At 38.6% G+C, this 15482-nt stretch overlaps 1 protein-coding gene across 1 annotated transcript in view; it reads right to left on the bottom strand.

Moving 5' to 3' along the window:
• Window positions 1-15482, bottom strand: part of DNAJC3 (DnaJ heat shock protein family (Hsp40) member C3) — an 85260-nt gene that overhangs the window by 32088 nt on the left and 37690 nt on the right. The window contains exons 5-7 of the mRNA XM_061170866.1: window positions 3000-3152; window positions 906-1087; window positions 333-452 (exon numbers count right to left, since the gene is read on the bottom strand). Of these exons, the coding sequence (XP_061026849.1) occupies window positions 333-452; window positions 906-1087; window positions 3000-3152 (455 nt within the window). The remainder of the gene's footprint in view (window positions 1-332; window positions 453-905; window positions 1088-2999; window positions 3153-15482) is intronic.

The raw sequence follows: 15482 nt of genomic DNA on the forward strand, positions 1-15482 counted from the left end.
ATGAGAAGCCCAAGCACCGCAACAACCCCGCTGGCTGCAACTAGAGAAAGCCCGCACGCATCAACGAAGACCCAGCGCAGCCGAAAATAAACAAACAAATAAATAAATTGTAAATAAACAAATTTTTAAAAGACTACTACGCAGTTACCATTATTTATATTCTGCCTTATTCAAAAAGTGTACAATTGTGGTAGTTTTGCTAAGGCCCAATGCCATCTAAGATACTCCACCCTCAACGGCAAGGAGTAAGAGCAAGCAGTTCAGTTGTTCTTTTGTGGCCACAACCAGACCTATGAGGGAAGGTGAGATCCTCTACACAAGCATAGTCTTACCTGCCTTCTTGGATGAGCTCTTCGGCTGACTTAATCAGCTTATTAAGTTTCTTGACTTGTTTATAGTGTGCAAAACACCTTTTATGATCCTGGTCAAGTTTAAGACATTCACGAACTTCACTGTTCATGTATTAAAAAAAAGAAAATACTCCAAGTCAAAATAATCAATAAATGGTTTTTCATACTAAATACAGAAATCACAACAAAAGGTATTTTTTGTCTGTAACAATTAAAATATACTGACAATAATTTATCATACACTGTTATATATGACATTGTATAATGCACACACATTTATTAATTCAAGTTCAAATGACTTAAGTAGAGATATATAACAAACACTATTTTGCTTCTGCAAATGTAATACCCTCCTACTTATTTTACTAAGCATATTTCATGAAAAGAACTAATATGGAAGCAGAATAACTTAGAGATAACACAAAATTATAGATATATAAAAAGGCCTTAACCATAATTTTATTAATTTAAAGTTAAATTTAAAAAGCAAATGGGAGTATCCTCTTACTGCAAACAATAAAAAGATGAGGAGATGTGTACGTTACTAGAACTGACCTGAGAGACAGTTCATGGTCTCCTAGCTCATAGTACAGTGTGCTGATTTTATAGAATGCCTCAGTATTATCATTCTTCAATTTTGATGCAGCTTTTAAGTCACTTATCGCTTTCCTAGGTTCCCCTTCTTTTATAAAACATTCAGCTCGAAGTTCCCGTAGTTCTGCATCCCAAACACAAACCTTGAGAAACAAAAGAACTAGACTTAAAGAAACAGTAAATTATGCACATTCATACTTGCACCTGACATACTTTATCTACATATTTATCAACATAAAACATCCTCAATTAATGTGATGACTTCTATATTGTAAGTAATATTAAAAAGTCTGATACAATTTAGATGTGACAAAAATAATGAGATGTGACAAAATAATTTCTCCAAAGATGGCTTAAATAAATTCCAATGGGGTAAGGGATGTATATACTAACAAGGCCCTTTTCCTACCCCTTTCAGTTATATAATTCTAAAACACTGAAAGTAAGAAAACATAGTATTTACTATTAGAAGGTGGTTCCCAGTGAAGTATATTTGATTTTTTTTATATAAATTTATTTATTTAATTTTTTATTTTTGGCTGTGTTGGGTCTTCGTTGCTGCGCATGGGCTTTTCTCTAGTTGGGGCGAGCGGGACCACTCTTCGCTGCAGTGTGCGGGCGTCTCGTTGCGGTGGCCTCTCCTCTCCTGTTGCGAAGCACGGGCTCTAGGCACGTGGCCTTCAGTAGTTGTGGCACGCGGGCTCAGTAGTTGTGGCTCGCGGGCTCTACAGTGCAGGCTCAGCAGTTGTGCACGGGCTCAGCTACTCTGCGTCATGTGGGGTCTTCCTAGACCAGGGCTCGAACCCGTGTCCCCTGCATTGGCAGGTGGATTCTTAACCACTGCGCCACCAGGGAAGCCCTACTATATTTGATTTTGAAGAGAGTATTTTCTAACTGGATTTTTGTACTTAACAATTCTAATTTCTAGTCTCAAAAAATAAAATCTAGGCTCTAAATTCACAAAATATTTTTATTCTACCAGTAACTATATTAAATGATCTTTTACAAAATGTTACCTCCTTGAAATTAAATCTTCATATCACAAAAATAAAGAGAAAAACAATGTGAGAAGGCTGAAGCTTCACTGTTTCCATTTTATGAAAAAGTTGACAATGTTTAGTAAACCACTAGTATTCTTCAAAATGTAAACCCAAATGCTTACCAATAAGACCTGTGTAAGTGTCTTTATATATTTCTTAGAGCTGTATTAAAGTCATGTCAACTTTTCACATAGAGTAAGATATCAAAATCAACATTGTATATAAACTAAATACAACAAGTTAGGTCAAGACGGATAGTCTAATTACTGGAAGGTAAAAATCGTAACTTTGTATTTCCTTGATAAAGCATTAACAAAATAATTTAGTAAACAGTGAATTCCACTGGACCACACCACACGATTTCCTCTATAAAACTATCAAAAAGTGGCCATTCTACATACATCACGAGTTTATTGCCAAGATGAGACTACACAAAGTGCTATGAAAATGATAAATAAATATGAATTATGACTGCTTCCATTTGAATATTCTTTTAGACTTCATTCTGAAACCATTACATCCTTTGTCATTAAGTCCTTGCTGAGGCAGACTTAGATTTCCCTATCTAGAACCCTCTGGATCCTATCAACTCTTCATCTGCCTTCTTCCCTAGAAACTTCTCACTCTAAACACTCATCTTTCCTCCCAAACATCATTTTTCCTTTTTCTTCAACCAACTCTTTCATCTTTTACCCCATTAACTAACCTCTAGAGTTTTCTTGCCCTGCCCCCCAAAAATGCAAAATCAAACAAAAACAGCAAAGTAGGCAATGTATAAAGATATGCAACTCCCACTCCACAGCACCTTCAGTATATTTACTGAAAATTTCAGTCCCAAATTTTGTTCTGTATAAACACCATCTTTCAATTAATAGCTGAAAACCCCAGGGTCAATCTGATTTTATGCTATCTAGGTTTTTTGTGGTATATAACATGTCAAAGTATATACACATACCTTATAGTAAAAAGCAGTAAGTGTTAGGCATGTCAGCTACAAGAGCAAAAAAAAACTTACCTCTAAAATCTTATCAAGGAAGGTTATAGCAGCAATATAATCTGAGCTTTCAAAAGCATCAAGTGCTTGTGAACGCAAACGCTGCATTTCATCACATTTGATAAGTTGGGACTGGGCTTCTTTTTCTTCATTTTCACTTGGATTTGATTTGAGCTATAACAATAATAAGAAATAAAACAGGGTTTTTAATCTCTTGAGTGTAATACCCATAATATACAATGATCTGACCCTTCCAAACACTCCAGTTCGTCGGGGGGAAAGGGTAAGGAGACACTGGCACAACTGGCTTCTCCAGTGACTTGTCCCCCGGTGCTGATCGCTGTGGGAAGCAGCAGCGAAGGCATCCTTATTCCCACCGATATGGTGCACGAGAGCAAGCAGTGGAGCTAGAGTCAAAAGAGCTGGGTCGCCAAAACTTCCCTGGAAGCAAATATATTTAGGAATGTGGAAAGGTAGAGAAGAATGAAGGAAAGCACCTTTCTCACTTTGTTACATATAGCTCTGCAGAAAAACTTGAGTTTTATGTGTTTTGCCTTCTAGTTATATTTCTTAAGTATTTAGTTTTAAGTATAAAATAATTTTATCACAATAATGAAAAGCATAGGGAAACTGAAGGAGAGGGCAGTTTTTTAGAGGTTATAAGATAAAAAAGATTTGATACCAGAGGGTTTGAGGTATAATAAGAAAGGAAGACTTTACAGGGAAAAATAAGAGAGTAACATCTTATTAAAAAGGCTTATGACGTGGTTTTAGGAGGTTTACACGTTGTCTCTTTTTTTAAACATCTTTATCAAGGTATACTTTATATACCATAAAATTCACTCATTTTGAGTGTGCAGTTCCATGATTTTTAATAAACTTACAAAGTATGCGACCATTACCACAGTTTTAGACCGTTCCTGCCACCTCAGTAAGATCCCTTGTGTCTGTTTACAGTTCATTCCCGCCCCCAGGCTGGCCTCATACGCACAGTCAACTCTTAACAATTTCTTCCTCCAGATGGAAAAATCTTAAGCCTAACGGCGCAGAAAAATTGGGTGCCTACATTAAAAAGCTACTGATTTTTTGGAAAGATTTTTCTTTAAGATTACAGTTTATATGTAATAATTCCTGAAATCTAATATTCCTACTAAGATGGGAATTGTAGTTAATGGGTTCCCCCTTTTGGGTGAAGTACAGACACCAGTAGGTTATTTCTAGAAATACCTCCCCTTCAGTTGACCGATCACACTGCTTCCCCTTCAGTGGACTCATGTTTTAAAAACACCCCCACTAGCTACCTGGTAGGAGAGAATACTCCGAATGAGAAAACTTAGGAATATTAATTCTTGGTAAAGGGACTGTACTTCTCCATTTTGTTTTTTGGATACTTTAGGTATTCTTTTCTGTCTGTTTAATCTTTGGGTTTTGAAGGAATGGCTAGGACTCCAAGCATTCATAGGTAACTGGGAAGTGGTAACCTTAGCTCACTATGGAGGAGGATTTTCCCTGCATGACTGAATTTACAAATTGAAGGAAGCTACTTTGGGCTATGGAACGCTTATCTTTGTTTTATCATCCTTGGGGTAGTCGTGAATACTTCTAATAAACCACACTGGAAGGAGTATAAGTGTATATGTGCTGTCACTTTGCTCTGGGTAAAAGTAGATGTTTAGTGATAACTTGTTTCCACGATGATGATGATGATGATGATGATGATGTGTCAGGTATCCAGCATTATAATTCAACATCTGTATACACTACAAAGTGATCACTCCCACAAGTCTAGTTACCATTCATCATTATACAGATGATCCCCTTCACCCATTATACCCAACTCCCAACCCCCTTCCCCTCCAGTAACCACAAATCTATTCTCTGCAACTATGAATAAATTTCATTTTGTTTGTTCATTTGTTTGTTTTTTTAGATTCCACACATGAGTGAAATCATACAGTATTTGTCTTTCTCCATCTGATTTATTTTACTTAGCCTAATACACTCAAGATCCATCCATATTGTCACAAATGGAAGGATTTCTTTTTTTACAGCTGAATAGTATTCCACTGCATATACATACTACATCTTCTTTATTTGTTCATCCATCAATGGACACTTAGGTTGTTTCCATATCTTGGCTATTGTAAATAATGCTGCAGTGGACATAGAGGGGGGCATATATATTGGTAACTTGTTTCCTATATGTACACTACTGCCCCCTTTTGGACAGAATGTATTAGAGACTGCCTCTTCTGGATGGAATTTGCATCTTTTCTCTCCCAAACTTTTACAGTCTATTCTCTTCAACACAATCTTTCTTGTAGGAAGGTGAGGGAGGGGAAGGCCCTAAACCTCGAGGGTGAGGATGGAGGGCTCAGCCTCACTCCATGGTCAAATAATGGGAATGGGAAAGAAGGAGTGAGCTCTGGTCATCTGGGCTTCTTTGGGGCTGGGAGGGAAAAGGAGAAGAGGGGGAGATTCTTCCAAGGAGGTAAGAGAGGAGTCTGAGGAACAAACTAAGGACATACAACTCAGGAGAGTTTCAAAGAGGGTTAAGTGAGATGAAGCTTTTCACTCTTATCCCAAGGTTGCTGACTCCTCCCAACTGCCCTCTCATGTTCCAGGATACTTACACATGGAGAGTGAACCCTGCTGACATTTCCCTCCCTCCTTTTGTCATGTTTCTTGATATCCCTTCTTTTCTTTGGTGCTTTACATTTCTGACTCTTTCAGCCAAACCTCTATCTGTAACACACTTTATTTCTTATTTACCGTGGTCACTATCTTTTGGAGAAAAAATCATAATAATGAACACAGATGCAAAAATCATCCACAAAATGCTAGCAAACTGACTCCAGCAACACACTGAAAGGCTCATACACCATGATCAAGTGGGGTTTATTGCAGGGATGCAAGGAGTTTTCAACATCTGCAAATCAACACAATATATCACACATTGACAAGTTAAAGAATAAAAACTATATGATCATCTCAATAGATACAGAAAAGACTTTTGATAAAATTCAACATCCACTTGTGATTAAAAAAAAAACTCTTCAGAAAGTGGGCATAGAGGGAACATACCTCAACATAATAAAGGTCACACATGACAAACCCACAGCCAACATCACATGCAATGGTGAAAAGCTGAAAGCATTTCCTCTCAGACCAGGAACAAGACAAGGAGGTCCACTCTCACCACTTTTATTCAAGTCCTAGCCACAGCAATCAGAGAAGAAAAACAAATAAAAGGAATCCAAATTGGAAAAGAAAAAAACTGTCACTGTTTGCAGATGACATGAGGCTATACATAGAAAATCCTACAGATGCTACCAGAAAACTACTAGAGCTCATCAATGAATTTGGTAAAGTTGCTGGATACAAAAATAATAAAAATAAATCTGTTGAATTCCTATATACTAGCAATGAAATATCAGAAACAGAAATTAAGGAAACAAGCCCATTAACTATCACATCAAAAAGAATAAAATATCTAGGAATAAACCTACCTAAAGAGGCAACAGACCTGTACTCTTAAAACTGTAAGATGTTAATGAAAGAAACTGAAGATGACGTAGATGGAAATATATACCATGTTCTTGGATTGGAAGAATTAACATTGTTAAAACAACCATAGAACCCAAGGCAATCTACAGATTCAATGCAATCCTTATCAAATTACCAATGGCATTTTTCACAGAACTAGAACAAAAATTTTTTTAATTTGTATAGAAACACCAAAAAACCTCGAATAACCAAAACAATCTTGAAAGAGAATGGAGCTGGAGGAATCACACTCCCTAACTTCAGACTATACTACAAAGCTACAGTAATTAAAACAGTATGGTACTGGCACAAAAAACAGAAATATAGATCAATGGAACAAGATAGAAAGCCCAGAAATAAACCCATGCACTTATGGTCAATTAATCTACAACAAAGGAGGCAAAAATATACAATGGAGAAGAGACAGCCTCTTCAATAAGTAGTGCTGGGAAAACTGGACAGCTACATGTAAAAGACTGAAATTAGAACATTCTCTAACACCAAATACAAAAATAAACTCAAAATGGATTAAAGACCTAAATGTGAGACCGGATACTATAAAACTCCTGGAGGAAAACGGAGGCAAAACACTCTTTGACATAAATTGCAGCAATACTTTTTGGATCCATCTGCCAGAGTAATGGTAATAAAAACAAAAATAAACAAAAGGAACTTAATTAAACTTAAAAGCTTTTGCACAGCAAAGGAAACCACAAACAATATGAAAAGACAACCAGCGGACTGGAGGAAAATATTTGCAAATGATGCTATAGACAAGGTATTAATTTCCAAAATATACAAACAGTTCATACAGATCAATACAAAAAAAAACCACCCAATGAAAAATGGGCAGAAGACCTAAATAGACATTTCTCCAAAGAAAACATACAGATGGTCAACAGGCACATGAAAAGATGCTCAACATCACTAATTATTAAAGAAATGCAAATCAAAACTACAATAAGGTATCACTTCACACCAGTCAGAATGGTCATGATTAAAAAGTCTACAAATAATAAATACTGGAGAGGGTGTGGAGAAAAAGGAATCCACCTACAAAGTTGGTGGGAATGCAAATTGGTGCAGCCCACTATGAAGAACAGTATGGAGGTTCCTTAAAAAACTAAAAACAGAGTTATCATATGATCCTGCAATCCCACTCCTGGGCATATACCCAGAGAAAACTCTAACTCGAAAAGATACATGCACCCCAATATTCATAGCAGCACTATTTATAACAGCCAAGAAATGGAAGCAACCTAAATGTCCCTCAGCAGATGAATGGATAAAAAAGATGTGGTGTGGAGATAGATACACACACACACACACACACACACACACACTCACACACACACACAAAATAGAATATTACTCAGCCATAAAAAGGAATGAAATTGGGTCATTTGCAGAGACATGGAAGGACCTAGAGACTGTCTTACAGAGTGAAGTAAGTCAGAAAGAGAAAAATGAATATTGTATATTAATGCATATATGTGGAATCTGAAAAAATTGGTATAGACGATCTTATTTACAAAGCAGAGACAAAGACATAGAGAACAAACGTATGGATACCAAGGGGGAAGGGGGTGGGTGAATTGGCAAAGACATATATACACTATGATACTGTGTATAAAATAGATAACTAGGGGGCACCTTCAATATGGCTGAGGAGTAAGATGTGGAGATCACCTTCCTCCCCACAAATACATCAAAACTACACCTACATGTGGAACAGCTCCTACAGAACACCTACTGAACACTGGCAGAAGACCTCAGACTTCCCAAAAGGCAAGAAACTCCCTACGTACTTGGGTAGGGCAAAAGAAAAAAGAAAAAACAGAGACAAAAGAATAGGGATGGGACCTGCACCTCTGGGAGGGAGCTGTGAAGGAGGAAAAGTTTCCACACACTAGGAAGCCCCTTCATTGGCGGAGACGGGGGGAGGGCGGGGGGAAGCTTCGGAGCCATGGAGGAGAGCACAGCAACAGGGGTGCAGAGGGCAAAGCAGAGAGATTCCCGCACAGAGGATCGGTGCCGACCAGCACTCACCAGCCTAAGAGGCTTGTCTGCTCACCCGCCAGGATGGGCGGGGGCTGGGAGCTGACGCTCGGGCTTCGGAGGTCAGATCCCAGGGAGAGGACTAGGGTTGGCTGCATGAACACAGCCTGAAGGGGGCTAGTGCGCCACAGCTAGCCGGGAGGGAGTCTGGGAAAAAGTATGGACCTGCAAGAGACCATTGTTTCAGGGTGCATGAGGAGAGGGGATGCAGAGCACCGCCTAAACAAGCTCTAGAGATGGGCGCGAGCCACGGCTATCAGCGTGGACACCAGAGACGGGCATGAAATGCTAAGGCTGCTGCTGCAGCCACCAAGAAGCCTGTGTGAAGCACAGGTCACTATCCACACCTCCGGTCTCGGTAGCCTGTGCGACCCGCCACTGCCAGGGTCCCGTGATCCAGGGACAACTTCCCTGGAAGAACACACGGCGCACCTCAGGCTGTTGCAATGTCATGCCAGTCTCTGTCGCCGCAGGCTTGCCCCGCATTCCGTACCCCTCCCCGCCCCCCTCAGCCTGAGTGAGCCAGAGCCCCCTAATCAACCGCTGCTTTAACCCCATCCTGTCTGGGTGGGGAACAAACACCCGCAGGCGACCTACACGCAGAGGCGGGGCCAAATCCAAAGCTGAACCCCAGGAGCTGTGTCAACAAAGAAGAGAAAGGGAAATCTCTCCCAGCAGCCTCAGGAGCAGTGGATTAAATCTCCACAATCAACTTGACGTACCCTGCACCTGTAGAATACCTGAATAAACAACAAATCATCCCAAAATTGAGGTGGTGGACATTGGGAGCAACTGTAGACTTGGGGTTTGCTTTCTGCATCTAATTTGTTTCTGGTTTTATGTTTAACTTAGTTTAGTATTTAGAGCTTATCATTGGTAGATATGTTTATTGATTTGGTTGCTCTCTTCCTTTTTTTTATATATTATATATATATATTTTTTTCCTTTTTCTCTTTTTGTGAGTGTGTATGGGTATGCTTCTTTGTGTGATTTCGTCTGTATAGCTTTGCTTTTGCCATTTGTCCTAGGGTTCTGACTGTCCGTTTTTTGTTGTTGTTGTTTGGTTTTTTTTAGTATAGTTTTTAGCACTTCTTATATTTGGTGGATTTGTTTTTTGGTTTCGTTGGTCACTTCTTTCTTTCTTTTTATTACTTTTTTATGTTTTAATTTTTATTTATTTTTTTCTATTTTAATACCTTTATTTTATTTGTGTTTTCTTTCTTTCTTTCTTTCTTTCTTTTTCTCCCTTTTCTTCTGAGCCATGTGGCTGACAGGGTCTTGGTGCTCTGGCCAGGTGTCAGGCCTGAGCCTCTGTGGGAGAGCCGAGTTCAGGACACTGGTCCACCAGAGACCTCCCAACCCCATGTGATACCAAATGGCAAAAGCTCTCCCAGACATCTCCATCTCAACGCTAAGACCCAGCTCCACTCAACGACCAGCAAGCTCCAGTGCTGGATACCCTATGCTGAACAACTAGCAAGACAGGAACGCAAGCCAACCATTAACAGAGAGGCTGCCTAAAATCATAAGTTCACAGACACCCCAAAAAACACACCACTGGACGTGGTCCTGCCCACCAGAAAGACAAGATCCAGCCTCATCCACCAGAACACAGGCACTAGTCTCCTCCACCAGAAAGCCTACACAACCCACTGAACCAACCTTACCCACTGGGACCAGACACCAAAAACAACAGGAACTACAAACCTGCAGCCTGCAGAAAGGAAACCCCAAACACATTAAGTTAAACAAAATGAGAAGACAGAGAAATACACAGCAGATGAAGGAGCAAGGCAAAAACCCACCAGACCAAACAAATGAAGAGGAAATAGGCAATCTACCTGAAAAAGAATTCAGAGTAATGACAGTAAAGATAATTCAAAATCTTGGAAATAGAAAGGAGAAAATACAAGAAATGTTTAACAAGGACCTAGAAGAACTAAAGAGCAAACAAACAATGATGAACAACACAATAAATGAAACTAAAAATTCTCTAGAAAGAATCAATAGCAGAATAACTGAGGCTGAAGAACGGATGAGTGAGCTGGAAGATAAAATAGTGGAAATAACTACCACAGAGCAGAATAAAGAAAAAAGAATGAAAAGAATTGAGGACAGTATCAGAGACCTCTGGGACAACATGAAACACACCAACATTCGAATTATAGGGGTTCCAGAAGAAGGGGAAAAAAAAGGGACTCAGAAAATATTTGAAGATATTAGTTGAAAATTTCCCTAATATGGGTAAGGAAATAGTCAATCAAGTCCAGGAAGCACAGAGAGTCCCATACAGGATAAATCCAAGGAGAAACACACCAAGACACATATTAATCAAACTATCAAAAATTAAACACACAGGGCTTCCCTGGTGGCGCAGTGGTTGAGAATCTGCCTGCCAATGCAGGGGACACGGGTTCGAGCCCTGGTCTGGGAAGATCCCACATGCCGCGGAGCAACTGGGCCCATGAGCCACGATTACTGAGCCTGCGTGTCTGGAGCCTGTGCTCCGCAACAAGAGAGGCCGCGATAGTGAGAGGCCCACGCACAGCGATGAAGAGTGGTCCCCACTTGCCACAACTAGAGAAAGCCCTCACACAGAAACGAAGACGCAACACAGCCAAAAATAAAATAAATAAATAAATTTAAAATATAATCTGTTAAAAAAAAAAATTAAACACACAACAAAATATTAAAAGCAGCAATGCAAAAGCAACAATTAACATACACGGGAATCCCCATAAGGTTAACAGCTGACCTTTCAGCAGAAACTCTGCAAGCCAGAAGGGAGTGGCAGGACATATTTAAAGTGACGAAAGGGGAAAACCTACAGCAAAGATTACTCTACCCAGCAAGGATCTCATTCAGATTCGATGGAGAAATTAAAACCTTTACAGACAAGCAAAAGCTAAGAGAATTCAGCACCACCAAACCAGCTCTACAGCAAATGCTAAAGGAACTTCTCTAGGCAGGAAACACAAGAGAAGGAAAAGACTTACAATAACAAACCCAAAACAATTAAGAAAATGGTACAAGGAACATACATATCAATAAGCACCTTAAAGGTAAATGGATTAAATGCTCCAACCAAAAGACATAGACTGGCTGAATGGATACAAAAATAAGACCCATACATACGCTGTCTACAAGAGACCCACTTCAGACCTAGGGACACATACAGACTGAAAGTGAGGGGACTGAAAACGATACTCCATGCAAATGGAAACCAAAAGAAAGCTGGAGTAGCAATTTTCATATCAGACAAAATAGACTTTAAAATAAGGACTATTACAAGAGACAAAGAAGGGCACTACATAATGATCAAGGGATCAATTCAAGAGGAAGATATAACAATTGTAAATATTTATGCGCCCAACATAGGAGCACCTCAATACATAAAGCACATGCTAACAGCCATAAAAGGGGAAATCGACAGTAACACAATCACAGTAGGGAACTTTAACACCCCACTTTCATCAATGGACATCATCCAAAATGAAAATATATAAGGACACACAAGCCTTAAATGATAAATTAAACAAGATGGACCTAATTGATATTTATAGGACATTCCATCCAAAAACTGCAGATTACACTTTCTTCTCAAGTGCTCATGGAACATTCTCCAGGATAGATAATATCTTGGGTCACAAATCAAGCCTTGGTAAATTTAAGAAAATTGAATCGTATCAAGTATCTTTTCCGACCACAACGCTATGAGACTAGATATCAATTACAGGAAAAAATTTGTAAAAAATACAAACACATGGAGGCTAAATAATACACTACTAAATAACCAAGAGATCACTGAAGAAATCAAAGAGGAAATCAAAAAATACCTAGAAACAAACGACAATGAGAACACGACCCAAAACCTATGGGATGCAGCAAAAGCAGTTCTAAGAGGGAAGTTTATAGCAATACAATCCTACCTCAAGAAACAAGAAACATCTTAAATAAAAAAACCTAACCTTACACCTAAAGCAATTAGAGAAAGAAGAACAAAAAGCCCCCAAAGTTAGCAGAAGGAAAGAAATCATAAACATCAGGTCAGAAGTAAGTGAAAAAGAAACAAAGGAAACGACAGCAAAGATCAATACTACTAAAAGCTGGTTCTTTGAGAAGATAAACCAAATTGATAAACCATTAGCCAGACTCATCAACAAAAAAAGGGAAAAGACTCAAATCAATAGAATCAGAAATGAAAAAGGAGAAGTAACAACTGACACTGAAGAAATACAAAGGATCATGAGAGTTTAATACAAGCAACTATATGTCAATAAAATGTACAACCTGGAAGAAATGGACAAATTCTTAGAAGTGCACAATCTTCTGAGACTGAACCAGGAAGAAATAGAAAATATGAACAGACCAATCACAAGCACTGAAATTGAAACTGGGATTAAAAATCTTCCAACAAACAAAAGCCCAGGACCAGATGGCTTCACAGGCAACTTCTATCAAACATTTAGAGAAGAGCTAACACCTATCCTTCTCAAACTCTTCCAAAATATAGCAGAGGCAGGAACACTTCCAAACTCATTCTACGAGGCCACCGTCACCCTGATACCAAAACCAGACAAAGATGTCACAAAGAAAGAAAACTACAGGCCAATATCACTGATGAACATAGATACAAAAATCCTCAACAAAATACTGGCAAACAGAATCCAACAGCACATTAAGAGGATCATACACCATGATCAAATGGGGTTTATCGCAGGAATGCAAGTATTCTTCAATATACGCAAATCAATCAATGTGATACACCATATTAACAAATTGAAGGAGAAAAACCATATGATCATCTCAACAGATGCAGAGAAAGCTTTCAACAAAATTCAACACCCATTTATGATAAAAACCTTCCAGAAAGTAGGCATAGAGGGAACTTACCTCAACATAATAAAGGCCATATATGACAAACCCACAGCCAACATCATCCTCAATGGTGAAAAACTGAAACCATTTCCACTAAGATCAGGAACAAGACAAGGTTGCCCACTCTCACCACTATTATCAACATAGTTTTGGAAGTTTTAGCCACAGCAATCAGAGAAGAAAAAGAAATAAAAGGAATCCAAATCGGAAAACAAGAAGTAAAGCTGTCACTGTTTGCAGATGACACAATACTATACATAGAGAATCCTAAAGATGCTACCAGAAAACTACTAGAGCTAATCAATGAATCTGGGAAAGTAGCAGGATACAAAATTAATATTCAGAAATCTCTTGCATTCCTATACACTAATGATGAAAAATCTGAAAATGAAAGTAAGAAAACACTCCCATTTACCATTGCAACAAAAAGAATAAAATATCTAGGAATAAAGCTACCTAAGGAGGCAAAAGACCTGTATGCAAAAAATTATAAGACACTGATGAAAGAAATTAAAGATGATACAAATAGATGGAGAGATATACCATGTTCTTGGATTGGAAGAATCAACATTGTGAAAATGACTCTACTACTCAAAGCAATCTACAGATTCAATGCAATCCCTATCAAACTACCACTGGCATTTTTCACAGAACTAGAACAGAAAATCTCACAGTTTGTATGGAAACACAAAAGACCACGAATAGCCAAAGCAATCTTGAGAAAGAAAAACAGAGCTGGAGGAATCAGGCTCCCAGACTGCAGACTACACTGCAAAGCTACAGTAATCAACAGTATGGTACTGGCACAAAAACAGAAATACAGATCAATGGAACAGGATAGAAAGCCCAGAGATAAACCCATGCACCTATGGTCACCTTATCTTTGATAAAGGAGGCAAGAATATACAATGGAGAAAAGATAGCCTCTTCAATAAGTGGTGCTGGGCAAACTGGACAGCTACATGTAAAAGAATGAAATTAGAACACTCCCTAACACCATACACAAAAATAAACTCAAAATGGATTAAAGACTTAAATGTAAGGCCAGACACTATCAAACTCTTAGAGGAAAACATAGGCAGAACACTCTATGACATAAATCACAGCAAGATCCTTTTTGACCCACCTCCTAGAGAAGTGGAAATAAAAACAAAAATAAACAAATGGTACCTAATGAAACTTAAAAGCTTTTGCACAGCAAAGGAAACCATAAACAAGACAAAAAGACAACCCTCAGAATGGGAGAAAATATTTGCAAATGAAGCAACTGACAAAGGATTAATCTCCAAAATTTACAAGCAGCTCATGCACCTCAATATCAAAAAAACAAACAACCCAATCCAAAAATGGGCAGAAGACTTAAATAGACATTTCTCCAAAGAAGATACACAGATTGCCAACAAACACATGAAAGGATGCTCAACATCACTAATCATTAGAGAAATGCAAATCAAAACTACAATGAGGTATCACCTCACACCAGTCAGAATGGCCATCATCAAAAAATCTACAAACAATAAATGCTGGAGAGGGTGTGGAGAAAAGGGAATCCTCTGGCACTGTTGGTGGGAATGTAAATTGATATAGTCACTATGGAGAACAGTATGGAGGTTCCTTAAAAAACTAAAAATAGAACCACCATACGACCCAGGAATCCCACTACGGGGCATATACCCTGAGAAAACCATAATTCAAAAAGAGTCATGTACCACAATGTTCATTGCAGCACTATTTACAATAGCCAGGACATGGAAGCAACCTAAGTGTCCATCAACAGATGAATGGATAAAGAAGATGTGGCACATATACACAATGGAATATTACTGAGCCATAAGAAGAAAGGAAATTGAGTTATTTGTAGTGAGGTGGATGGACCTAGAGTCTGTCATACAGAGTGAAGTAAGTCAGAAAGAGGAAAACAAATACCGTATGCTAACACATATATATGGAATCTAAGAAAAAAAAAAAATGGTCATGAAGAACCTAGGGGCAAGACGGGAATAAAGACGCAGACCTACTAGA

This window comes from Eubalaena glacialis, chromosome 16 (genome assembly GCF_028564815.1).
Source record: "Eubalaena glacialis isolate mEubGla1 chromosome 16, mEubGla1.1.hap2.+ XY, whole genome shotgun sequence".
In the NCBI taxonomy this organism is placed as follows: Eukaryota; Metazoa; Chordata; class Mammalia; order Artiodactyla; family Balaenidae; genus Eubalaena; species Eubalaena glacialis.